This window comes from Phacochoerus africanus, chromosome 11 (assembly GCF_016906955.1).
Source record: "Phacochoerus africanus isolate WHEZ1 chromosome 11, ROS_Pafr_v1, whole genome shotgun sequence".
NCBI lineage: Eukaryota > Metazoa > Chordata > Mammalia > Artiodactyla > Suidae > Phacochoerus > Phacochoerus africanus.
Window position 1 is genome coordinate 65,222,173 of NC_062554.1, and position 25,633 is coordinate 65,247,805.

General features: G+C 45.0%; 1 protein-coding gene and 1 non-coding gene across 3 annotated transcripts in view; both read left to right on the forward strand.

Moving 5' to 3' along the window:
* The first annotated feature begins 93 nt into the window (after positions 1 to 93).
* On the forward strand, positions 94 to 199 carry LOC125112318 (U6 spliceosomal RNA). The gene has a single exon (XR_007131111.1). It is a non-coding gene; the product is annotated as a U6 spliceosomal RNA (small nuclear RNA).
* Positions 200 to 16,628: 16,429 nt separating this feature from the next.
* Positions 16,629 to 25,633, forward strand: part of TMCC2 (transmembrane and coiled-coil domain family 2) — a 41,988-nt gene continuing 32,983 nt past the window's right edge. The window contains exon 1 of one of the 2 annotated variants that reach the window (XM_047753480.1): positions 16,629 to 17,502. In XM_047753480.1, the coding sequence (XP_047609436.1) occupies positions 17,296 to 17,502 (207 nt within the window). In that variant the 5' untranslated portion in view covers positions 16,629 to 17,295. Of the gene's footprint in view, positions 17,503 to 17,529; positions 18,579 to 25,633 lie in introns of those variants that run through there. The other variant, XM_047753481.1, reaches the window with a different exon arrangement.

Sequence of the window (25,633 nt, forward strand, 5' to 3'; positions counted from 1 at the left end):
TGCCATGAGTGCAACCCTAAAAAGACAAAAGACAAAAAAAGAAAAGAAAATACTATACAAGATGACTGATACTACTTTTTAAAAGAAGATTCGGTGCTTGCTTCTGCAGCACATATACTAAAATTGGAACAATACAGAGAAAATTATCATGGCCCCTGTGCAAGATGACACGCAAATTCGTGATGTGTTCTGTATTTTTTCACTTTGCTATACAGTAGAAATTGACAGAACGCCATAAACCAACTATAATGGAAAAAAATAAAATCTTTTTCTTTCTTTCTTTTCTTCTTCTTCTTCTTTTTTTTTTTTTTTTTTTTTTTGCTTTTTAGGGCCTCACTCGCCGCATATGGAGGTTCCTAGGCTAGGGGTCTAATCGGAGCTACAGCTGCCAGCCTACACCACAGCCACAGCAACACAGGATCCGAGCTGTGTCTGCAACCTACCCCACAGCTCATGGCAACACTGAATCCTTAACCCACTGAGCAAGGCCAGGGATCGAACCCTCAACCTCATGGTTCCTAGTCAGATTTGTTTCTGCTGCGCCACGACAGGAACTCCAAAAAAATAAGTCATTTTTAAAAAAGAAAACAAAAGATATGCTGTAACAATACAATATGTGATGGGAGTTCCTGTTGTGGATCAGCAGGTTAAGAACCTGGCTAGTATTCATGTGGATTCAGGTTCAATCCCTGGCCTCGCTCAGTGGGTTAAGGATCCGATGTTGCTTTGAGCTGCAGTATAGGCCAGCCCTAGCCTGGAAACTTCCATAGGCTGCAGGTGCAGCCCTAAATAGACAAAAAAAACAAAAACAAACCCACAAAACACCAAAGTGTGATGATTTGCCACACACAGTAATTTCTAGCGAAGGAGATCAGATGAGAAAGTACTTGGGCTAGAGTTATCCAGAAAAGGAATTGGAAATTAATATATTGAAAAAGGAGTGAAACCTGGATGGGTGGAAGTAATCAGGAATGGCATTCTGTCAGGTAAGGGCATGGAGCTCATCCTTTTAAAAACTATTCATTCATTCTTTTCTTTTTCTTTTTTTGGTCTTTTTAGGGCTGCACCCAGGGCATTTGGAAGTTCCCAGGCTAGGGGTCAAATTGGAGCCGCAGCTGCTGGCCTACACCACAGCCTTAGCAACGTGGGATCCAAGCCCCATCTGTGACCTACACCACAGCTCACAGCAACGCCAGATCCTCAACCCACTGAGCGAGGCCAGGGATCAAACTGGCTTCCTCATGGTTACTAGTCTGGTTCTTTACCTCCGAGCCACAATGGGAACTCCTAGGTCTCTATATTTATTTCTGAAATAAGTAATATAGGACAGCATTATAAAATTCAAATAGTGCAAAAGTATGCAAGGATGTCAGTTGGTGTAGTCATTATGGAAAATAGTATGGAAGTTCCTCAAAAAACTAAAAATAGAATTGAATAGGATCCAGCAATCCCACTCCTGGGCATATGTCCTGACAAAACTGTAATTCAAAAGAATAGATGCACCTCTGTGTTCATAGCAGTGCTATTCACAATAGCCAAGACACGGAAGCAACCTAAATGTCCATTGACAGATCAGTGGATAAAGAAGATATGATATATATGCACACACACACACACACACACCACGCATGCACACATACAATGGATTATTACTCAGCCATAAAAAGAATGAAATAATTCCATTTGCAGCAACATGAATGGACCTAGAGATTATCATTCTAAGTGAAAAAAGTCAGAAAGAGAAAGATAAATACCATACGATATCACTCACATATGGAATCTAAAACATGATACACATATCACTTTTATTTGGAATCTAGTATATGGAACAAATAAACCTTTCCACAGAAAAGAAACTCATAGGCTTGGAGAACAGACTTGTGGTGGCCAAGGGAGAAGGGGGAGGGAGTGGGATGGACTGGGAATCTGGGGTAAATAGATGCAAACTATTGCCTTTGGAATGGATAAGCAATGACATCCTGCTGCTGCTATATAGCATTGGGAACTATATCTAGTCATTTATGATGGAGCATGATGGAGGATAATGTGAGAAAAAGAATGTATACATGTATGTATGACTGGGTCACTTTGCTGTACAGTAGAAAATTAATAGAACACTGTAAACCAGCTATAATGGAAAAAATAAAAATCATTTAAAATTTTAAAAAAATATGCGGAGTTTCCGTTATGGCGCAGTGGTTAACGAATCTGACTAGGAGCCATGAGGTTGCAGGTTCGATCCCTGGCCTCACTCAGTGGGTTAAGGATCTGGTGTTGCCGTGAGCTGTGGTGTAGGTTGCAGATGCCATTCAGATCCCGCATTGCTGTGGCACTGGCCTAGGCTGGCGGCTATAGCTCCGATTAGACCCCCAGCCTGGGAACCTCCATATGCTGCAGGTGGGGCCCTAGAAAAGACACAAAGACAAAAAAAAAAAAAAAGGAAGCAGTTAGATTCTCAAGTCATTTCCCCCTTCTTCAACTGTCCCCCCTACCCACCCCCAATATAAGAATGAAGAATGTGTTTTCTAGAGAGGGCTGAATTAGAGGTCTTTGCCTAAAAAGGGAGATGAACTAATGGATAATGAATACGAAGATTCCCAGCCCTCCTCCTCCTCCATTCAGTTCTTAGATCTCTGGCCACCAGACTTGACTCTCCAGAGAGGAAACCTGCAATGTCTTCTTTAAGGAATCAGACCAGCCAAGAGGCAAGGCCTAAAAATACTGACATCGGAACGAAGATTTGGGTTTTTATTAAGGTACACTTGGCATACAACATTATATTAATTTCAAGTGATACAACTTAATGATCCAGTATTTGTATATATTGCAACATTTCCATGGTAAGACTAGTTAACATACATAAATAATTTTTTTCTTGTAGCGAAATATTTCAAGATTTATTCTCAGAGTTCCCTTGTGGTACAGTAGTTAAGGGTCAGGCGTATTCAGTGGCTCTGGTCACTGTTGTGCCGTGGGTTCCAACCCTGGCCTAGAAACTTCCACATAGTTCAGGTGTGGCAAAAGAAAAAAGAAAAAATTTACTCTCTTAGCAACTTTCAAATAGGTGATACAGTGTTATTACTTCTAGTCACCATGCTGTACATTGGATCCCATGACTTATTTTATAACTGGAAGTTTGCACCTTTTGACGCCCTTCATCCATTTTGCCCCTACCCCCAATGTCACCCTGGTCCCAGCCTCTGGCAACCACCAATCCAGAAGAGAGATTTTTTTGCCTGGCTTGTTCATTGCTGTGTCTCCAGCACCTAAAACAGTGCCTGTCACTTAGTGACACTTAGTAAGTGTTCATTAGATATTCGTTGGATGAATGAATGGTCACTGTGGATATTTTTGAATATTCAGAAAAACACAAAAGAGAACATAAAAACCACTCATATTTCTATCCAGAAAGAATCAGTAGATTACATTGGTATCTATTAATGTTGATCCTCTTTGGAGGAAGAGGAATAGGTGAGAAATGGGTTACTCTTTAAAAAAAAAAATTATCGGGAGTTCCCCTTGTGGCTCAGCAGTTAACGAACCCGGCTGGAATCCATGAGGATGCGCGTTCGATCCCTGGCCTTGCTCAGTGGGTTAAGGATCTGGTGTTGCTATGAGCTGTGGTGTAGGTTGCAAACACTGCTCGGATCCCACATTGTTGTAGTGTGGCATAGGCTGGCAGCTGTAGCTGTGATTCAACCCCTAGCCTAGGAACTTCCATATGCCCTAAAAAGCAAAATAAAATAAAATAAGCAAAAATAAAATAAAATAAAAATTCAAAAAATTATTGGAGTATAGCTGACTTACAATGATTTATTAGTTGCAAGTGTACAGCAGTGAATCAGGTATACATATTCATTCTGTTTTCCCCAGATAGGTTATCACAAACGATTGAGTAGATTTCCCTGAGTATGTTACTCTTTCTAACTTTACTTCTCTATGGCAAGGTGCTCTTGGTTAGATGACTTCTAGAAAGACTCTGAAGCCTTGATCCTCATGTTCATATGGGTGAGAATTCAGGTGCTTTTTGTGGAAAAGACTTTAACATTTAATTCTGGAACAAGTTACAAAGAGAAAGTATGACTATTTTTCATTACGCAACATAAAATCGCAAACACAAATCCAAGAATTTAAAAGCCCACAAGTTAAAGAAGAAAATATGACAAACAAGTAAACAACATTTCTGAGTTTTCCATAGGTAGTTCTTTACTACTGTTCAATTGTTGTCCCTTCCAAAGTTACAAACAGGTATTGAGAACTACGTCTAGATACTCATGTTGCAACAGAACAAAGGGTGGGGGAAAAAAATGTAATTGTAATGTATACATGTAAGGATAACTTGATCCCCTTGCTGTACAGTGGGAAAATTAAATAAATAAATAAATAAAAAACAAAGTTACAAGCTGGCAAGTGATATTTAACCTCAAAGACAAGAGGAAAAAATTATGGAAGATGAGGAAATATAATCCATTAACTTAATTTTATCTATGAATTGGGAAAAGACTATCTTTATCAAGTTGAGCAGCAGAATATAGCTTTTTCCAGCTCAAAACTGATTTTCTGCAAGTTCCCATCGTGGCGAGGTGGTTAACGAATCCGACTAGGAACCATGAGGTTGTGGGTTTGGTCCCTGGCCTTGCTCAGTGGGTTAAAGGATCCAGCGTTGTGGTGAGCTGGGGTGTAGGTTGCAGACACGGCTAGGATCCCGCGTTGCTGTGGCTGTGGTGTAGGCCGGTGGCTACAGCTCCAATTCGACCCCTAGCCTGGGAACCTCCATATGCCGCGAGAGTGGCCCTAGAAAAGGCAAAAAGACAAAAAGACAAAAAAACAAAAACAAACAAACAAAAAAACCCAAAAAACTGATTTCCCAGGGAACTTGCTTGAGAATTGCTGTCCCTAGACAATCTTGCTCCCTTCTCTGCTTATTCTGTATGTTGCTGGTATTGTTGCAGAGCAGTGCTTCTCAAGCTTTAATATGCACAAGAATCATGTGGGTATCTTGTTAAAATACACTTCTGATTCAGTAGGTCTGGGGTGGGGCTTAGGATCCCACACTTATGACAAACTCCCGGGTGATGCCAGTGCTGCTGATCTGAGGACCACACTTTGGGTAGAAAAGAAAAGCCTCAGGGTTAAGGAAATAGGATTAGAGCCAAAGAGACCTGTGTTCAAATCCTAGCTCTACCCCTTCTCATTTGTATGTCCTTGGAGACACTACTTATTTTCTCTAAGTCTTAGTTCCTCATCTGTAAAATGGGAATAATCATACCTTCTTCATAGGATTCTTGTGAGCATTAAAAAGAGCAATGCAGAGTTTCCATTGTGGCTCAGCGGGTTAAGAGCCCAACTAGTATCCATGAAGATGCAGGGTGGATCCCTGGCCTCACTCAATGGGTTAAGGATTTGGCATTGGCAAACTGCAGTGTAGGTCATAGACATGGCTTGGATCCGGTGTGGCTGTGGCTGTGGCTGTGGTGTAGGCTGGCAGCTGCAGCTCCAATTTGAACCCTAGCCTGGGAACTATGGCACACCACAGGCGCCACCCTAAAAAGAAAGGAAAGAAAAAAAAGTGCAATGTCAATTATAAATCTCAAAGTATGTAGATGTAAAAAATCTTAAAAAAAAAATAACAGTATCTGACACTTGATCAGTGTTCAGTAAATGCTTTTATCAATTGTGTTAGCATTATAAGAAACCCGAGTTCTAGTCTTAACTTGCTACTGTATAATCTTGGGCAAGTCATTGGCCCCTCTGAGTCTTGGTTTTCTCATCCATCAAGTGGGATAATAATTATGACCACTTCATAAGGTTATTATGAGGATGGAAATGGAGAAAAAAGTATTAAGAAATGCTTAGCACAGAGCCTTGCAGAAAGAAAGCATTCAGTAAAGGATAACTGACAGGATGATGACTGTTGCAAGCCTAGGTTCTAATCCTGGCTCGGTGACATTTAAAAAAGGAAACTCCTACGAAGCTCCCATTGTGCTCAGGAGGTTGAGAACCCAGCAGTATCCATGAGGATGCAGGTTCGATCCCTGGCCGTCCTCAGTGGTTAAGGATCTGGCGCTGCCGCAAGGTTAAAGATGTGGCTCAGATCTGGTGTCGCTGTGGCTACAGCTGTGGCTGGCAGTTGTGCCTCCAATTTGACCCCGAGGCTGGGAACTTCCATATCTGCACGTGCAGCCCTAGAAAGAAGAAAAAGGGCAGAGGAGAATCCTATGATTGTGCGTAACACCTTGTGTTGTTGAGCAGATTGAATGAGCCAAAGGAAGAGAACGTGCTTTGGAAATGCAAACCTGTAAAAATTTAGGGAAAACCTTGGGAGTTGGAATCTGACCTGAGTTCTGGTCCCAGCCACGATGTTAACTCCCTTTGTGATCTTAAGCAAATCCCTTAACTTCTTGAAGCCTTGGTTACTTCATCTGTATAGTGGAGCTAATACCTCTTCACAAGGTTGGGAAGATGAAATGACATCATGTGTAAAGCAGTTAGTAATACCTTGCCTGGCACATAAGAGTCTTAATACATGTTTTCTTTCCTACCTACAGTAATGACATTCAAGATTATGTAATTTTCCAAGGAAAATTATGTATTTACAAGGATATTTTGGTTTTGTTCATGAGATTCTCTACATAAAGGTTTATTAACTTGCAGATTAAAGGTCTATAAAACTGAATTGCTAAAGACATTCTATTTAATTATACATCAAGTATCATTCCAATGCTGAATATTTTATTAGTGGCATTTCTGACTGTTAGGATGCAAAGCATGGGAGGGAAAAGCAGTCAATTAAAAAAATTTAGTATAACCCCAAACAGAGATCATCTTTATTTTATTGCCAAGTAGAAGAACGTTTCCAGACATTTTTTAGAGTAACTTACCCAAAGCATTTCCAAAGAAGCCCTAAACATTATTTTGCCACAATTTATTTCTCATCAGTAAGATTAGAGGATTGGCAAGGCTTTTCCAAGTCTAAATGTTTTTTGATCCTTTTTTCTGTGTTGCCTGACATTTTGGTGGAACTTATTCTTGGTTAAGACCTTGGAATACAATGGGCCGTTTGGGGTTTTTGGATGCAAACTACTATATTTGGAATGGATGGGCAATGGGGCCCTACTATAGAGCACAGAGAACTGTGTGTGCTTGGGTTGCTTTGCTGTACAGCAGAAATTGAAGAAACATTGTAAATCAACTATACTTGAATGAAATGAGAAAAGAAAAAAAAGAGACTGGACACATTTTTTTTTATCTTTCTGGGCTGATCCTGGATGGAGAAAGATGGAGAGCTGGAAACCTACCAATACCCTTTTCTGTGTCTATATTATCTTGGTAGAAGCTTTCTGGAAGATTCTGAAGACTAAGTTACCAAACATATTCCAACTGGTTTAATATGTATTTATCCATATGTGCCAAACATAATGCCTGACGTAAAGAATATGCTTAATCTAGGTTTGCCAAAAGAAAATATGTCATATCATCCTTCTCCCTAACCTGTTTCTCAGGAATCAAGCTCTGCAGAGAGGTGGTTTAAGCGAGGTGAAGGTTAGGATTCTGAAACAGAGGTGGATGGAAGGCATCCTGGTCATGAAAACATTCCCCATCCCCAAACTGTAGAGGAGAGAGGGACCACTACCCAACAAGCTTCACGTAGATCTCTAAGTGCTTGGAAAGCAGCCCCTCCCTGGGTGTCAGTGTTTAGGGTGTCTGTCATTGTCCTAGAATTGATTTCAGAAGCACTGACCTAGAGACTTTCTCAAAATAAGAGTTCCCTGGTGGCTCAGTAGTTTAAGGAACTGACATTGTCACTGCTGTGGCTAGGGTCACTTCAGGTTCAACCCCTGGTCCAGGAACTTCTCTGCAGGCTTAGGGTGGCCAAAAAAAAAAAAAAAGGCTTAGTGATCCACAAGTAAGTTTCCAATGACATGCACAGATACCCCCTGCATAGGGAGTGTGACATTTTTTTAAGGGTGTGGAGGAATAAAGGGGAAAAATAGTATTACATTTAAAATATCATACAAATAATTCAATTCAAGTAAAATTTTCAATAGTCCTTATCTTGACATAAAACTTATGATTATTTCTTAGCATTCCCCTCCATCTTTATGCAGGGTTAATCCAAATGTTATCCATTTTAGTTTATATCATCTTTAATTCTTACAACAACCTTGAAAAGATGGATAGTTCTATGTCTATTTTATAGATGAGGAAACTGAGACTCAGGTTAATTGACTTGTATTCGTTCATACAGCTAATAACACAGGTTCATCTGACTCCAAAGCCTTTATCCTAGCTCAACACAATTTTGCCTTCTGATACTTCCTTTTCTTTTCCTTTTTTTTTGGCTTTTGTCTTTTGTTTTAGGTCCACACCTAAATGGAAGTTCCCAGGCTAGGGGTCTAATCAGAGCTGTAGCTGCCACCCTACGCCAGAGCCACAGCAAGGCCATATCCGAGCCGCATCTGCGACCTACACCACAGCTCACTGCAGCGCTGGATCCTTAACCCACTGAGCAAGGCCTGGGATTGACCCGCAACCTCATGGTTCCTAGTCGGATTTGTTTCCACTGTGCCATGATGGGAACTCCCTCTTTTTATTTTATATTAAAGAAGGCCTGGGGGGGAATCCCCTGGTGGTCTAGTGGTTAGGATTTGGCACTTTCATGGCTGCAGCCCAGGTTCAATCCCTGGTCTGGGAACTGAGATCTTGCATTAAGTCACTGCAGGCCACGGCCAAAAAAAAAAAAAAAAAGATAAAGACGGCTTTTGTAGTTATATACTAGCCATATTTACTTCTTTTAACAGTAGCATTTTACTGCTATGCCCCTGTTACTCATCCATTCCCTCTTCTTGCGTATTTGGATTGTTTCAGGTTTTTCACTGTGACAGACACTTTTTGTTATGTTGTTGCCTGTTTTCCTCTTTTGCATTATTTCCCAGGAAGATTCCCAGGAGGGTTTTACTGGGTGAAAGGGTATGGACATTTATACAGTTCTAGCTATATATTACTGAATTGTGCTTTGTCGTTGCATCTTGAAAGAGAGTATTGTCTTCTTTTACCCTATGAGAGGTTTAAGGCAAGCCAGGGAGATTCACCAATGAAAACAGCCCTCTGTTCCTTTATCGGCTTGGATATGCCCCAGGGCATATGAGACTCCCTGAACATGATGTATAAGATAAGCATGCCTACTCCAGAATAAGATCTCCTGTGGAATCACGCAAGTCCCCTTTCCCAGGAGGGGTTTCCCTGCTTAAGTTGTCTTTTTCTCTTTGCCATCACAAGATCAGCAGAAGGTTTTTCAAGCAACTGACATTTCCCTCTGGATTCAGACTAGATCTCCATTCCTGTGTCAGGAAGAGGTGTGGCAATCATTAGAAAGGAAGCCTAGACTTCGATGTAGGGTCTGCTATTCCAAACTAGATGAAAAGAGTTGGGATACATAACACCAAGGAAAGGAAGCCCCCAGGGTCAGAACTGAAAAAGTTTTTAGGAACTGTCAGGAGGAAGTAAAATTGAGTCATACCAGAATAAGAAGCTCGATTCCAACTGACAGAAGGCAATTTTGAGATATATATTTAATATCTCTGAATCTTAGCTATCTTAGCTATCCATGGCAAGGGTACCACTGGACGATATTGAAAGGTTTGGACTGAAATTTTATGGCATATGCTAGGCACTCAATCCCAAGGCAATTGTGGGAAAAGGATAGACACTGAAGGCAAGCCCAGAACTGGTTTGGCTAGCTCTTTCTACCCACGTTACCTGGGGCAAAATTTTAATCCTCTTTGAGCCTCAGTTTCCTTTTCTGTAAAGTGGAGATTGTGATATTTATCTACAAAGTTTTGTTTTGTTTTGTTTTTTGTTTTTTGGCCACCCCGTGGCATAGGGGGTTCCCTGGTCAGGGATCAGATGCAAGCCACAGTTGCAACCTAAGCCAAAGCTGGGCAACACCAGATCCTTTAACCCACTGTGCCAGGCCAGGGATTGAACCTGCATCCTGGAGCTGAAAGGATGCCACAACTACAAAGGATACTGCAATTCCTACAAAATTTGTTTTACAGACTAAGTGGGAGTGTGTGCCAAACATATAGTAAGTGCTTGATTAAAAAAGGATCTATTACTGGGAGTTCCTGTCATGGCTCAGTGGTTAATGAACTCAACTAGTAGCCATGAGGACTAGTAGCCCTGACCTTGCTTTGTGGGTTAAGGATCTGGGGTTGCTGTGGCTGCGGTATAGGCCAGAAGCTACAGCTCCAATTAGACCCCTAACCTGGGAACCTCCATATGCTGTAGGCATGGCCCTAAAAAGCAAAAATAAATTTTAAAAAAATTTAAAAAGGAGCTACTACTAATTTACAAATCTATCAATAAATATGATCAACCAAGTCTTCCCCTGCGTCAGTGGTTGTCAAACATAATGAGCATAAGAATCACCTAAGGATACTTATTTAAAGTGCAGATTTTCAGGCTCAACCCCTGGAAATTCTATTTCCATTGGTTTGGGATGGGGCTCAGGAATCTGCATGTGTAACCAAGTTCCGAGGGAATTTCTGTTGCCGATAGTCAATAAACCATACTTTGAGAAACATTGTTCTATTATCTCAAGGAATAAAAAGGGAAAAAAGGTCTTTCCCATCACTGATATGCCATAAGAACTCTATATAACTTGCAGATGTAAAATTAAAGAGACCCAGGAGTTCCCTGATGGCCTAGAGGTTAAGGATTTGGCATTGTCATAGCTGTGGCTCAGGTTTGATCCCTGGCCTGGGAACTTCCACATGATTTGGGCATGGCCAAAAAAAAAGAGAGACCCAGAAATTTTTTTTTAATTTAATTTTTAAAGTACAGTTGATTTACCATGTTTTGCCAATTTCTACAGCAAAATGCCTGTCATATATGTGTGTGTGCGTGTGTGTGTGTATAGATATAGACACACACACACACAGATTCTTTTGAGAGATCCAAATATTGAATGATTCTGTATTCAAGATGTTTTATATAGTTCTTACCTACTTAAAGGCTTTAGAAACGTCCTAAAGAGAAGTTTTACCCTTTTGGCACTCATGATATGGGTGCATGTGTATAACACTTTTCTTTCTTTCTTTCTCTCTTTCTTTCTTTTTTGTCTTTTTGTCTTTTTGTCTTTTTAGGGCCGAACCAGGCTAGGGGTCTCATCGGAGCTACAGCTGCCGGCCTATGCCACAGCCACAGCCACAGCAACATGGGATCCGAGCTGCCTCTGCGACCTACGCCACAGCTCATGGCAATGCCGGATCCTTAACCCATGGAGCGAGGCCAGGGATCGAGCCCGCAACCTCATGGTTCCTAGTCGGATTCGTTTCCACGGCTCCACGATGGGAACTCCAACAACACTTTTCCTTGGAGTAATCTTAATGCCTCATGGAGACCTCTCTTTCTCTCCCTCTCTCTCGTTTCCTCTCTCCCTCTTTCTCTCTGGACTGTGGTACTTAATTATCTCCCCCTTGGAGTGTTGACAGACATGACCATTTCAATCTAATGTTCTTGCTTTACATCTCATGTTTCATTTCCCCAGCTGGACTTTAAGTCCAAAGGCAGGGACCAATGTCTTTTTTTGTTGTTGTTTTCTGTCTTCAGCAAGAATCTTACAAAGCCTTTGAAAATGATATTTATTGCATGACTATATTTGGATGGATGTAGCCTAATACTCATTGATAAATTCTGTACCACAAGAGTGGCTCAAAATAAGTCATGAAAGGGTGAGCTATTAGGCTTTAAGTTTTGGAGTCGGAGCAGATTTAGCTCCGAGGCCTCGGCAAGTGCTGTCATCTCTCTGGGCCTATTTTCCCATTTGAAGGGTGAATAATGCCTACCTTGCAGATCTGCTGTGGGGATTAAGAGAGAGTTCACAAGGTTTCTAGCAAAATGCCTAACACCTACGGTTCTCTTTAAATGGTATATCCTTGCTCCTATTATTGTATTTAAAAGTACCACAGAGAGAATAATAGATGGAACTGCCATAGATATTTATCTTCAGGTGTAAAATAATAAACAACTGATTCTGAGTTATTATCTGAGCTGATATTTTCTCTTTCTTTCTTTTCTCTTCTTATTTTTTAAGGTCTAGCATTTTCAGCTTTAAGTTACAGACTGTCCAGAGGTTTGTATGCATTCCCTATAGAGGCGGGAGAGGACACAAAGCAGCCATTTTACCAGTCCCAGGCTCACACAGAACAGTACAATCAGGGTTTAAGTTTATGCTTCACAAACCTTCTCTGTCCACGGCCATAATTATTGTCACTTTCCTCCCATTACTGAGAAGCAACAAGCACCCAGAATGAAGAATATGCATCCCACCTGAAATGAGAAGAAGGAACTTTCAGCTTTTTGTATTATGGAGATAGGAGATTCACTAGTTCCAGGAATGAGACAGACTCTTTTGGCTCTCCAGAGCAAGTTTTAGGAAAGCTGCAAGAGAAATAGTTACAAAAATGGCAATCTGGGTTTGTTTACGACTTTAAAACACTGCCAGTTATGTACCAAGAGATTTTATGCTATGGAGGAAATAATATATACAATTTTTCAAGAAAAATAATAATTAGTTTTATTTCTGAAGGCAAAAAATTGTAATGAATATCTAGGAATAAGGTGGATAGTGGTTAAATAAACCGTGACATAGTCACTTGGTAGAACAGCAAACAATCGTTTAAACGTCTACCTAGACATATGGAAATATGTCTAAGTAATAGCTTATGGAATAACATGGAATAGTGTAATAACATATAAAAAAATGCTTCTGAGTACATTTTAAGCAAAAAAACAGGAAAAAATTTAGACTCCACAGCTTTCTCCAACTCAAGAGTGAGCAGAGCCTTCTCAGTCCTGCCTGCCTCTTGCAATAGCCAATAAAAAGTCTGTACTCAGGTGGTGGGATTGTGACGTCACAACAACCCAGCCAATCTCCCTGATGATTATTTGCATAGTTCACACCTCCTAATCCAACGGAACCCAATTTCTTTTAAGGAGAGCACTGAGTGAAAGTGGAAATCTTCAAAAGAAAAGGAAGAAAATTATGTTAACAAAGGACTACTTGTAATGATGTTGGTATCAAAATACAGTGATCAAAAATTATATCTAGTCTCTTTGGACAGTACTTTTACCTTCTAAGAAAAGCACTCTAGTTAGTATGTTAAATCTTAAAACAGCTCTTTGATAACCCATTTGATGTTTAAAATGTTTTTTTCAAGAATTCCTTTGGCATAGGAAACAATTTCCTTGGATGATCTACAAGCCTCTTGCTACTAGAAAGAGATGTCTTTTATTTCTTAGACTTAACTGCTTTTACAGAAAGAAAAATTTTATGCTTACCTGTTGATCTTGGCACCTGATCCTCTATAATTAAAGCTTCAACAGTTTTTCAAGCTAAATGAACTGGCTACTGACAAGGATAACAGGATTCCATAGCCCTGATCTTTACTCTCCTTGTTTATATATTTACTAGTTTAGGAAATTTGACACTATCAGGAGTGCCCTCTCTCGACAGCCTAACTGGCATTTCCATTCAAAAAGCATTAAGCTCAGTGGGGTAATCCTGCCTTTCCATGCGGCAGACAGTGGGCTTGGACAAGTTAATTGCTCTCGTTTCATTCGGGGTTTACTGAGCACATACTATGTGTCAAGAGTTTTCACATGCATTATCTAGTTTAATTCTTTTTTTTTTTTTTGTCTTTTTAGCTATTTCTTGGGCCGCTCCCCCAGCATATGGAGGTTCCCAGGCTAGGGGTCAAACCAGAGCTGTAGGCGCCGGCCTATGCCAGAGCCACAGCAACTCGGGATCCGAGCCGCGTCTGCGACCTACACCACAGCTCACGGCAACGGCGGATCGTTAACCCACTGAGCAAGGCCAGGGACCGAACCCGCAACCTCATGGTTCCTAGTCGGATTCGTTAACCACTGCGCCACGACGGGAACTCCTAGTTTAATTCTTATAATTAAACCATGTGATGATATTATGAGCCCTTGTTTACAGATGAGAAAACAAGAGTGAAAGAGGTTAAGTGATGTGGTCACCCAAGAACATCCAGAGAGTAACAGAACCAGAAATTTTACGTGAATTTTCTAACACCAAGACCAGGGGTTTCCCACTAGACCATGTTATTTATTTGTAATTAACTAGTGGTTGCCAAAGCAAAACGGTAATATTTTTACTACCCCCACATTCAGAATATTATTCTTGTATTGTAAATCTGTAAATTTTTGTCTTATATCAAAATATAGTTGTGTGCCTATATTTCCCCAAGAAACCTAGAAGAATAGAATGATCTAGTCCTTTCAACAAAATTCCAATCAAAGTTTTTCACCTTCTCTTTATTTTAAGTACTTCAAGCATCTACTACGGCTCATGAAAATTTGTCATCAGCTTCAGACTGGTGGTTGCAGGTCACACGGCTCTCTATACAACTTCTCACCCAAACTGCCTAGGCAGTAGTATATTTGTTCTATAGTATGACACTCAGTGAAAATTAGAAATGGGTGAGACACACTTGAATTCCCAAGGACAGAATCACTGGAGTGGAACGTTCAACTTTTTGAAGCTGGATGACATCTCTATTTACAGCTATGGCCCTCACTCTATGACTGACAGTTTCTAAGTGCTTTCCACATATTGCCCAATACTCTATAAGGTTGGTTGGTATCCCCATTTCTAAATGAGGAAACCGGGGCTTAAAGAGGTTAGACCACTTGCCTCCAATCACATGGTCAGTGGACAGCAAGAGCCAGGATTTGTCCCCAAGCAGTCTAGCCACAAAGAGTCTGAGCTCTTAACCTCTATACTACACTGCCTCTCCAAAATGGAGTGTAAAGTGTTGGTTGATTTCCTGAAACACACAATTTTTTGTTGACCTGCATTACACCTTGCTACATATGGCCACTAACAGGAAATCTGGTCATCATGCTATATGTACATGGACATGCAAAGGTCAAACTTAAGGTCAACTCCAACCTTGTATGGAAATGAGGCATAATTCAAAATGATACTGCTCTCTACTGCCTTAAAGCTTCACACCAACTCCCTCTACTTTTCTTCAGCCTAGAGTCAGGTCATGAACATGTGTCCACGTGTGCTCACCACGTGCTGGCCACTGATTCCCAAGACCCCGCCCAGGGTCTGAGGGTCCCTGCACTTCTCTGGGGCCAGTCGGGCCGCTACAGCAGACTCTGACATCTGGCACCGAGTGCACCTGCCCCTGTTGGGTCTGTCTAGTCCTGCCATGATCTTCGCTGGCATCCTTCCTTTCCATCACTCTTCAAAATGCTAAAGGCTTGTGGCCTTGTGATGTGGAGGTGGGGGTGGTTCTACATTTCCAGCCCATCCTAAATTCCTGTTTTCTAAAAACGGTGCTGCCTTGTTTAGAAAGTAGCTGCCTCACTGAAGTAAATTCTTAACAACGTAGGCTCTTCTAGGACACACATTCAAATGAGTGGTTGGAATGGGAAGACAGGACAGAGTCCGGAAACTCACAGACTAGTAGGACTGAAGTGAGGCTAGAATGGCACCATGCGTGTGAAAGAGACTGGTAAACTGTGAAATGCTTTAGAGATCACTGTGACTCACAGACTGAGTGGCCCCTTCATTACAGTCTAGACCCCTGGTTCTCAAATGTTAACTTGCATCAGACTTACCTGGAGGGCTTGTTAAAACAGATTTGGGGGCCTATTATTTCTGATTCAAGTAGGTCTGGTTGTTGCCCAGCAATGTGCATTTGTATCAAGTTTCCAGATGCTGCTGATGCTGCTGGTCTCCAGAACCAGACTTTTGAGAGGTCCAGGCTGCTGGGTAGGCACAAACCACCGCATCCACAGTGGAGCACACAGTAGGCACTCAGATGGGGTTGTTATTACTACCAGGGTCCTTATCTTCGTAACCCCAGTGTTTGCTCTCTTCTGCCTGCAGATTACTCAGAGCAGTTTGGCTGAGATTTATGGGGGAAAGAGACTGCATTCCTTTTCTCTCTTTCATGTCTCAACCTCCTGCTGTTAATACCCTTTCTTATTTGAAAGCTACTTCGCAATTTGCAATAACTCTCGCATACATTTTTCTGTTCAAAAATGAAATACTTTCTCGTTTCTGAGCACAAAGCTGAGACTGGTGAGGCAGTTTACTTAAAGTGAGGGAAGTGGCCATGGGGCCGAAGAACAGCAGCTTCCTTCCCATTGCATTTACAGCTCCGAATGCAAGCATCCGTACGTGTTTCAGATCAGGTGCCTTAGCGGCGGTTGGCGTCTTCCTCGTTGAAGAGATGTTACAATGTGCAAAGTTAGACCAAAGAAAGGAGCAACGATAAGCATCCCTATTGCGCATTTTCTCCGCCAAATAAACTGAGTGGGTGGGGGAAATCTCGACAGAGCCTCTCCTGGAAGGGTCCCTCACGCGTCTGCTAATACCCCATTCCGTCGGCCCGCCGCCTGCCTCTTTACTCCGCAGCTCGCTCTCTGCAATGCTAAAACACAGCAGCTTAGCCCTCCAGATCTCTCTTGGGGGACCGCACGGTGCAACCAACCCTAAAAACGTGGCCGCGCGACACCCCCCTCAACCCTCCGGGCTTCCCATTGGCCGGTTGGCGTTGTCATTCCCTTCTGGCCTCGCCTTCCCCCTCCCGGGCCGAGGCAACGGGCGGGGTAGGTTGCGCGCTCGCCGCTGGCAAGGGCCGCGGCAGCGGCTTTGCAGCAGGCGGCGCGGCGCGGCGGGCGGGGAGCGGGGCGCGCGGGCGGGGGAGGGGCGGGGCGGGCTGCGTTCTCCACCGCCCGCCGGTGCCCGGCAGGGGCCCGCGGCAGGGCGGGGGGCCGCAGTCGGCGCCGAGGGTGGCCGACGAGGACCTGCCTGGCCGGCTGCCTCATGCCTGACTCGCCCAGCAGCCCGGCCCGCCGGGAGGGATGCGCTGTGCCGCCCAGCTCCCCTCCGCCCTGCCCATGCCCAGAAGCAGAAAGTTTAGGGGCCGGGGGCTGCCTTCCTCCTCCCGCTCCAATGACTGCCCAAGGACTCCTGCTGCCCAGCTTCGATTGTGACCTGCCTCCGCTCCCCAGGTCGTAATGAACTGTTCCAAGCTGTAACCAAGGCTTCCCCCCCCCCACCCCGCCCCTCCCTCATCCTCCCTTAGAAAGATTTATTTTTTTAATTCAAGAAATTGTGATCCGCCGACTCCCCTCCTCGTTAATAATTTAGACCCCGAGCCTCCTTTCTGAGTGTAAGAGGGGGTGCGGTCTCCCCCAAGACGGCGCGCTGGAAGGACAGATTCCCCTTGCCGACCCACATACACCATGAAGAGGTGCAAATCGGACGAGCTGCAGCAACAGCAGGGCGAGGAGGATGGAGCTGGGCTGGAAGATGCTGCTTGCCACCTGCCGGGCACAGATCTCCGGCCTGGGGAGGCCACGGGTGCTAACTCTGCCGGCGGGCCAACTTCGGATGCGGGCGCTGCTGCGGCACCCAACCCGGGTCCCCGAAGCAAGCCTCCTGATTTAAAGGTGAGCGCAGACCCTCCCCTGGCGAGCCCAGCCGGCGACCTAGCTTTCCTCGCCTCACGCAGAAGTACTTTAACAGGATAAAAGTGATGGGGAAGCCAGACAAAGGTCAGAGAGGAGGAGCAAATGTTCGGCCAGATCCTGGGCTGGACATCAGGTACCATTTGTGCCTCAGTCTTTCAGCTCATTGCAGGCCTCTGTGTTTGTGCCTCTTTATTCAGCAGACGCTCTAGTGACTCACCCATCTGAGATTGTTCGAATAATGTGTGTGAAGTGCTATTCGCAGACAAAGGGGCTGGAGAAATCCAAGATGCTAACTAAAAAGTTGTCATCACTTTTCCTCCTGTAAGATGACAGGGGAAGAAAATTACAGCGTGGGAGGCCAAGCTGAGGACCATTAGCTGCCTATGCTGAATTAGTTTCCTCCTTTTGGGACCTTCCTGGATTGAAGCTCAGTTTGTCCATCTGTGAAAGGGGAGTGTGGATTTCTTGCCGTTAGGTGGAGCCAGAGGTTAAGCTAGTGCTTGGAGATCCCAGCCCGCTTGCTAAACCAACCCCCAGGGTGGAGAACTGACAGGTGGCTGCTAGCTCAGTGCTTGGGCTGGTTTGGGGCCTCGGTTCAACTTGCACACATGCTGAGCCGGCAGTTAGAACCAGAATCGGAAAGAAGCGATCACATGCTGCTGGGAGTCCTTTATTTTCCGGCCTGAGATTGCTGAGATAATTATCAAGCTGTATTAAATATGTCTCTGTATTAATTAAATCAGCAGCTGTGATAAATAATGCACCTTTGCTGGAGCTGCCACAGGGACTGCAGACTCAGGCTTCTCAAGCGCGTTCACCACGGTGCTGAGAGAGATGTCAGCCCAAGGAAGGAACTTAGATGCCTTGGAGATTGATGCCTCGGGGAGATTTTCTCCTGAGGGGGTGCAAGGCCTTGGCTAGGGGAGCAGAAGGACTCCGTTATGTTAAATAAAGCCTGTATCCTATGGCAGCGGCCGCTAAGGAGCTTGCCAGAATAAACCAATGACATTCCTCGTCTGGCCTGAGCGGCACAGAGTCAGGAAGTCAGAGCGCAGGTGAGTGTGCTCTTACCTGTGTGTGTCACCTGTCTGTATTCCTCGGGGAGGGGTGAGAAGGGGACCAACGACCCCCGTGTGTGCCCTTTTGAAAATGTGTGGTAGTTATTCAAATGGGACCTCTGGTTTCGCTGTTGTCCTTTTCAGAGGTGTAGGGCCAGCCTCTTGTCTAAAGATGAGCTCCGTTGGGTAGGCTGTGCACAAGAAGTCCTTGGTGCCTGGCCCAGCTGCCACCTCTGAACCCACCCTGTGTGATCCAGAGGTGTGGGTCCTGTTTACAATGAGCTGGTGCCTTTAATGCTGATACGGGGAGGGGGCCAGCCTCCCCCTGCAGACTTCAGCTTCATTCTGGGCCGATCCAGATGAGTGCGGCCAACAAACCTTGACTCCTTAAGCAGATAGGACCCTTACCCTGAGTCCATGAGAAGCAGCCTTGGCGTCTCCAGCTCAGGCCGTGTTGGAAACTGCCAGTTGCATTCATTTCCTCCAGCTGCCTTCAGGAGGGAAGGTGGACTGGTTGTGGTGTGGGGGCTGCAGTGTCTTTGTCTTTGTAGATAAAGCTGCTGGAAGAAGCTCATTCATCTCCACCCTCTATTTTCTCCTCTCTCTCTGTCTTTTTTTTCGTGACACTTGTTCTGGTTGAGGCAGATATAGCAACAACTCTACACTCGCTATTAAACGCTGACCTTCCCTGAACCCAAATTGAGATCAGATGTGAGAAAAGCCCTTGTCCTTCCAAGTTGTCCTCCACCAGCACCGGAAAACATAGCACTGAGGTGATCGCAGCCATGTGGACCCAGGCTGGCAGCACAGAGAGAAACTAGCTGCTGCCGGCTCAGTGGGCACATGGGGGAGAAAGCAGGGTCTTATCTCTGTCTGCCGTATCCTGTATTTACAGGGTAGGGACTTCAGAACCAGACAGGAACTTGGGGGCTATCGCCGTTTGATGTGCTGTGTGATCTCAGGCAAATCATCAACTTTTCTGAATCTTTTTCTCGGGAGAGGGACTAGGAATATTGAAGGGTGTCCAAGCTTATTCTCCTGTGCTGGCGCAGTTTTCCAGCGATGGAAAAATTCCATCATTGGCTCTGGCACTGGGTAGAAGCTAGCTTGTTTTAGATTTGATGGTAGTACCAGAAAGGGGTCAGTTTGATTTTTAACACCCTCTGCCCCACACTTGTATTTGGCCTGGAGCGACCAGCTGTTCTGGTTTGCTTTTGTTTTCATTTTAAACTTTGGAGATGGGAACTTTTGGTCCCTTAATCCCACTTCTGTTTTCTTGTGACAGCTCCAGGCATTGTGATGGATAGTGCAATGGAGAAAGTCATCTTGAGAAAGGGGGGAAAAAAAGAAGAGGCTTTGTCTGAAGCACCTCTGTGGAAGTTAGGTGTGGGGAGAAGAGAGATTTTTTTTTTTTTTTTTGCTTTTTTAGGGCCGCCCCTGTGGCATATCCTTAACACATTGAATGAGGCCAGGGATTGAACCTGCATCCTCATGGATGCTGGTCAGATTTGTTTCTGCTGAGCCATGACGGAAACTCCAGAGGAGAGAATTTTGGTCTGGATGTGCCCTAACAAGCGGCAGCCAGGGGTTTCAGGGGCTGCTGTGGTCTCTCTCTGTGGTCCTGCAGTGTTATGGGCACTTCCCTGTAAATTTCCTCTGTGGTGCCTGAGATCTATGATTATGGGGTGAGGAGTGAAAGGAAGGAAAAATAGTTAAGCAGCAATCTTAAAGGAGCCATCATTAAACTGTAACTGAGGAGTTTCCTGGTAGCTCAGTGGGGTAAAGATCTGGCGGTGTCACTGCTGTGGCTCGAGTTTGATCCCTGGTCTGGGAACTTCTACCTGCCCCAGACACAGTCCCCCCCAAAAAAGTGTAATTGAAAAATAGCCTGAAAATGGGAGTTCCTGTTGTGGCTCAGCGTTTAACGTACCCGACTAGTATCTGTGAGAATGAGAGTTTGATACCTGATCTTGCTCCATGGGTTGAGGATCCGGCGTTGCCATGAGCTGTGGTGTAGGTTGCAGACATGGCTTGGATCTGGCGTTGCTGTGGCTCTGGCATAGGCCGGTGGCTACAGCTCCGATTGGACCCCTAGCCTGGGAACGAACCTCCATATGCCAAGGGAGTGGCCCAAGAAAAGGCAAAAAGACAAAAAAAAAAGAAGAAGAAGAAAAATAGCCTGAAAATGGACATTGTCCTACAGGCAGCTTATGCAGGTGCTTGGGGGCTTTCTCAGCTTCTCCACATACTTGATGTGACCTTCAGGGGAGATCTCAACAGACACTCCTGCAACAGGAGCCCAGCAGTTCAGGTCACATCCCCTGCCCCTTGTGGCTTGGATTCCTGTTGAACCACTGGATTCATGTCCTGATTCACTTGTGGTCATTATCCAGTTCTTTTTTTTTTTTTGGTCTTTTTGCCTTTTTTAGGGCCGCTCCTGCGGCATATGGAGGTTCCCAGGCTAGGGTCTAATCAGAGCTGTAGCCACTGGCCTACGCCAGAGCCATAGCAACGCAGGATCCGAGCCGCATCTGCGACCTACACCTCAGCTCATGGCATTGCCGGTTCCTTAACCCACCAAGCAAGGCCAGGGATCGAACCCTCAACCTCATGGTTCCTAGTCGGATTCGTTAACCACTGCGCCACGACGGGAACTCCCATTATCCAGTTCTTTACAGCTGCCAGGTTCTTGCTCGCTGGGAGGAGATGCTGGACTACTGGTCACAGAGAGTGCTGGCTCATCAGAAGTGCACGGGAGTTTCCAGCAAGTAGACCCAGTGCCAGAGGGAGTGGGAGTGGGAGGCGCTCAGGGGAAAACTGCAGAAAGGGACGTGGAGCACCCGTTCCTGTTAAAAATACAGCAGGTGGTAGATAATGCTGAGGCCTGGGATGAGTGGCTGAGCACGAGTCAGCTGGCTCTTTCTTGAGGCCTTTTATGTATTTATTTATTTTTAAATTTTGCATAAGTATAGCTGTCTTTATTTTTTTATTTTGTTTTTAATTTGTATACTTATTTTTATTTTTTTCCATTGTAGCTGGTTTACAGTGTTCTGTCAATTTTCTGCTGTACAGCAAGGTGACCCAGTTACACACACCTGTATACATGCTTTTTTCTCACATTCTCAGGCTCCATCCTAAGTGACTAGACATAGCTACCAGTGCTACATAGCAGGATCTCATTGCTAATCCCTGAGGCCTTTTAGAAGCTCGGGGGCAGGGGAGGAAATGGCAGACCTCGCCCCCTCTCCCACCCCCTGGCAGCCCGAGGGTCTGAGCCTTTCCAGAAAGGAAGGCTGTGGGTGTGCTGGCCAGAGGCCTTCCCCTGGACTTTCCCCGGAGGTTCTCTTTCCCCTCACAAAAGCCTCTGTGAATACTTTGCCTGGGAATTTCTGAACAGCATTAATAGTTTTTCCTAGAAGAAAAAGGGAGGGCTCTGAGTTTCATGATGCCTGTCCTGGTTCGAAGTCCTTTTGACTCAGATCTCCAGCTCGTGGTCCTCCATCCACTCCAGACACGGGTCTCCCTGCCTGCTCAGTGCGGAGGGCTCTTGGAAGCCAAAGAGGAGAGGGTGAGCCACACCTGCATCCTGTGTGATGCTCCTTGAGGGCACACAGTCTGTGCCGGTCACAGGTACGACACCCACTCCGCCCCGATGCCCTGGCTTCCTTCAGCTCTTCTGTAGAGAGCCCGCGGGAAAGAGCTTCATGGGTCAACAGATACTAACGCCTTCAGCGGGAGAGACACTGTTTGCAGTTGTGAAACATGCCATGCATATAAAAGTGTCTGAAAACATAGGTACAGTTTAAATAACAGCAGCAAAACAGATACCGCAGCTACCCACCACCCGAGTCAAGAGAGAACACTAACGTACCCAAGAAAGCTCTGCTTGTTTTTCTGCTGGTTTTATTTGTTGTTGTTTTTTTTTAAGGCCCCTTGTTTTGATAAAATTTATGGGTCTCAGTTTTTCCGCCTTTTCAGTGGATAAGCCTGGCGAATTCATGGGAATGCGGATGAGATGGAGGGGTGTGTGTGCTTGGGGACCCTGGGGCTCTGTGTGGCTTTACTGCCTCCTGAGACCTCCTGCTCTCCTTCAGAAGTGATGTGTTGAGGCTTGAAGAGTCCTGCAGTCTCAGGTGGGAGCAGGACCCCTGGGAGCCGTCTCACCAGGGGAGGGAGAATTGAGGTAGACCTAAGAACAAGGAAATGGGAAATTGATTCTTTGTTGGCAGGCATTGCCTTTGCCTCCAGGCAACAGGGTGAAACACTTGCAAGGAAATCATCCATCAAAGCATAGACAAGTTTAGGGGTGCTTTGAGCATCATCAGTGGAATCAGAAACCTATAGGGTTAAGCAAAAGTGGTAAGCTTAGGAGTTCCCATTATGGCGCAGCAGAAACGAATCCGACTAGGAATCATGAGGTTGTGAGTTCAATCCCTGGCCTTGCTCAGTGGGTTAAGGATCCGGCGTTGCTGTGAGCTGTGGTGTAGGTGACAGATGCAGCTAGGATCTGGCGTTGCTGTGACTGTGGTGTAGGCCGGCAGCTACAGCTCTGATTAGACCCCTAGCCTAGGAACCTCCATATGCTGCGGGTGCAGCCCTTAAAAGACAAAAGACAAAACAAACAAACAAAACAAAACAAAAAAACTGGTGCACTTACAGCAAGATATTAAAGGGTGTAAAGTTAATTACCAACAAGAGGAAAGCAGTTGTGAAGTGTGGGAAATGAAATGGCAAATGCCAGGTCCCTTGTATGGCCAGTGTCCTTTTTGACCTGATGGCACTTCCCCAGTCCTGTAAACAGGGACAGTGGAGGGTGGTTAAGAATGCTGGGGGTGGAGTTCCCGTTGTGGCACAGTGGGTTAAGAACACAACTAGTATCCACAAGGATGCGGGTTCAATCCCTGGCCTTGCTCAGTGGGTTAAGGATCTGGTGTTGCTGTGAGCTGGTGTAGGTCGTGGATGTGGCTCAGATCCGGTGTTGCTGTGGCTGTGGTGTAGGCCGGCAGTTGCAGCTCTAATTCAACCCCTAGCCTGAAAACTTCCATATGCTGCAGGTGTGGCTATAAAAAGAAAAATAAGGAGTCCCTGTCATGGCTTAGCAGAAACAAATCTAACTAGGATCCATAAGGATGCAGGTTCTATCCCTGGCCTCACCTAGTGGGTTAAGGATCCAGCATTGCCATGATCTGTGGTATAGGTTGTGGTTGAGGCTCAGATCTGGCATTGCTGTGGCTGTGGTGTAGGCCGGCAGCTATAGCTCCGATTCGGCCCCTAGTCTGGGAACCTCCATATGCCACAAGTGCGGCCCTAAAGAGACCAAAAAAAAAAAAAAAAAAAGGAAAAATGAAAAGAAGGAAGAAAGAAACGAAGAAAGCAAGACGAGATGCCTGTTTTTGTCCTGCTTGGACCTGATATGGGAGGACCAAGGGTCCTGAGGCCTGGGGTTGCCCCTCTTCCATCCTCTCTGCCTTCAGGGATTTTCAGAGCAGCCCTGGATGTGGGCTCGGGAGGAATTGGTGGCTGATGGGAAAGCATGTGGTGAATGAGGCTGTCTGTTCTCCTGCCACATATTGGGTTTTAGATGAATTCCCAGCTGCCCTTGTTGTTCCAGTGGGAACTGTCTTGCAGGCTTCAATCTTTACAGAACGTGCTGCTTTTGGTGTATTTAATTGTCTTAACTGCCAATCCCATTCGCAAGAATCTCTCTCTCACCAGGGAATTGAAACCTCTAATAGGATCTGCATTTGGGGTTGAAATTTAAAAAAAGTGTGGGTGGCAGGAGCTGGAGGAAAAAACTGAGATGGCTCCTCAGTGGTGGTTTTGGAGGCCAACTCGAAACTCAGCTCTATTTTCATCTCTCCTCTAAGAAATGGCATCTCCCTCAGAAAACGTCATAGACCCATAGATGAGGAGGGTGCATTCTAGATCGAGGCCATCCTGGACTGGGTCCACTTTTATCAGCTAAACACTGAAGCCTCTCTCCATGGTAAGAAGTTAAAAACAAAGCCTGTTGAGGGATGGTAGGTGTGTTTCGTGATTGCGTGAGAAAAACAGTATTTGGAGTTCCTTTCGTGGCTAAGAATCTGGAGCCACGTGGAAATGAATCTGACTAGCATCCGTGATTATGCAGGTTCGATCCCTGGCCTCACTCAGTGGGTTAAGGATCCAGCATTGCCGTGAGCTGTGGTGTAGGTTGCAGATGCGCTCAGATCCGGCGTTGCTGTGGCCGTGGTGTAGGCCGGTGGCTACAGTTCCAATTGGACCCCTAGCTTGGCAACCTCCATATGCCGAGGGTGCAGTTCTAAAAAAAAAAAAAAAAAGACAATATGTGACTTCTGAAACCAAATGGCTAAAGGCTTCTTTATTCCAGTTAGCTGAGTGATGTCCACTCTGGAAAACAAAGTTGGCTATGAGAACACGAGCATTTGTGAACCTAAGGCATTTGTGAGGACAATACACACATTCAGGCTTCTCCTGGATTTGTGTTCATCTCTTTCCAAAAAACTCGATCTTGGCAGTTACTAAGATGACAGACTGAGACAAGGTTTAAACTACAGCAGGAGGGATCTGGGTTAGACACAAAAAGCTATGCCACTGAGCGTTTTAAATCTTTGGAAAAGGTGGTTGTCGAAGGATTAAATCGCCTTGTTACGTTGGTCTTGTAGATGAGGGGATAGTTGACGCTCAGAACCTAAGTAGCGGAGTTCCTGTCTTGGTGCAGGGGAAACAAATCAGACTAGGACCCATGAGGTTGCAGGTTCAATCCCTGGTCTCACCCAGTGGGTTAAGGATCCAGGGTTGCTGTGAGCTGTGGTGTAGGTCGCAGACGCGGCTTGGATCTAGTGTTGCTGTGGGTTTGGTGTAGGCTGGCATCTGTAGCTCCGATTAGACCTCTAGCCTGGGAACCGCCATATGCCGTGGGTGCAGCCCTAAAAAGCACTCCCCCCCCCAAAAAAAGAACCTAAGTAGCAGTCGCCACGTTTGTGCTAAGGTCTCTGCCCAGGAATATTGGAGACACAAAAATGATAGATGATACAGCTCCTGTTCTCCTG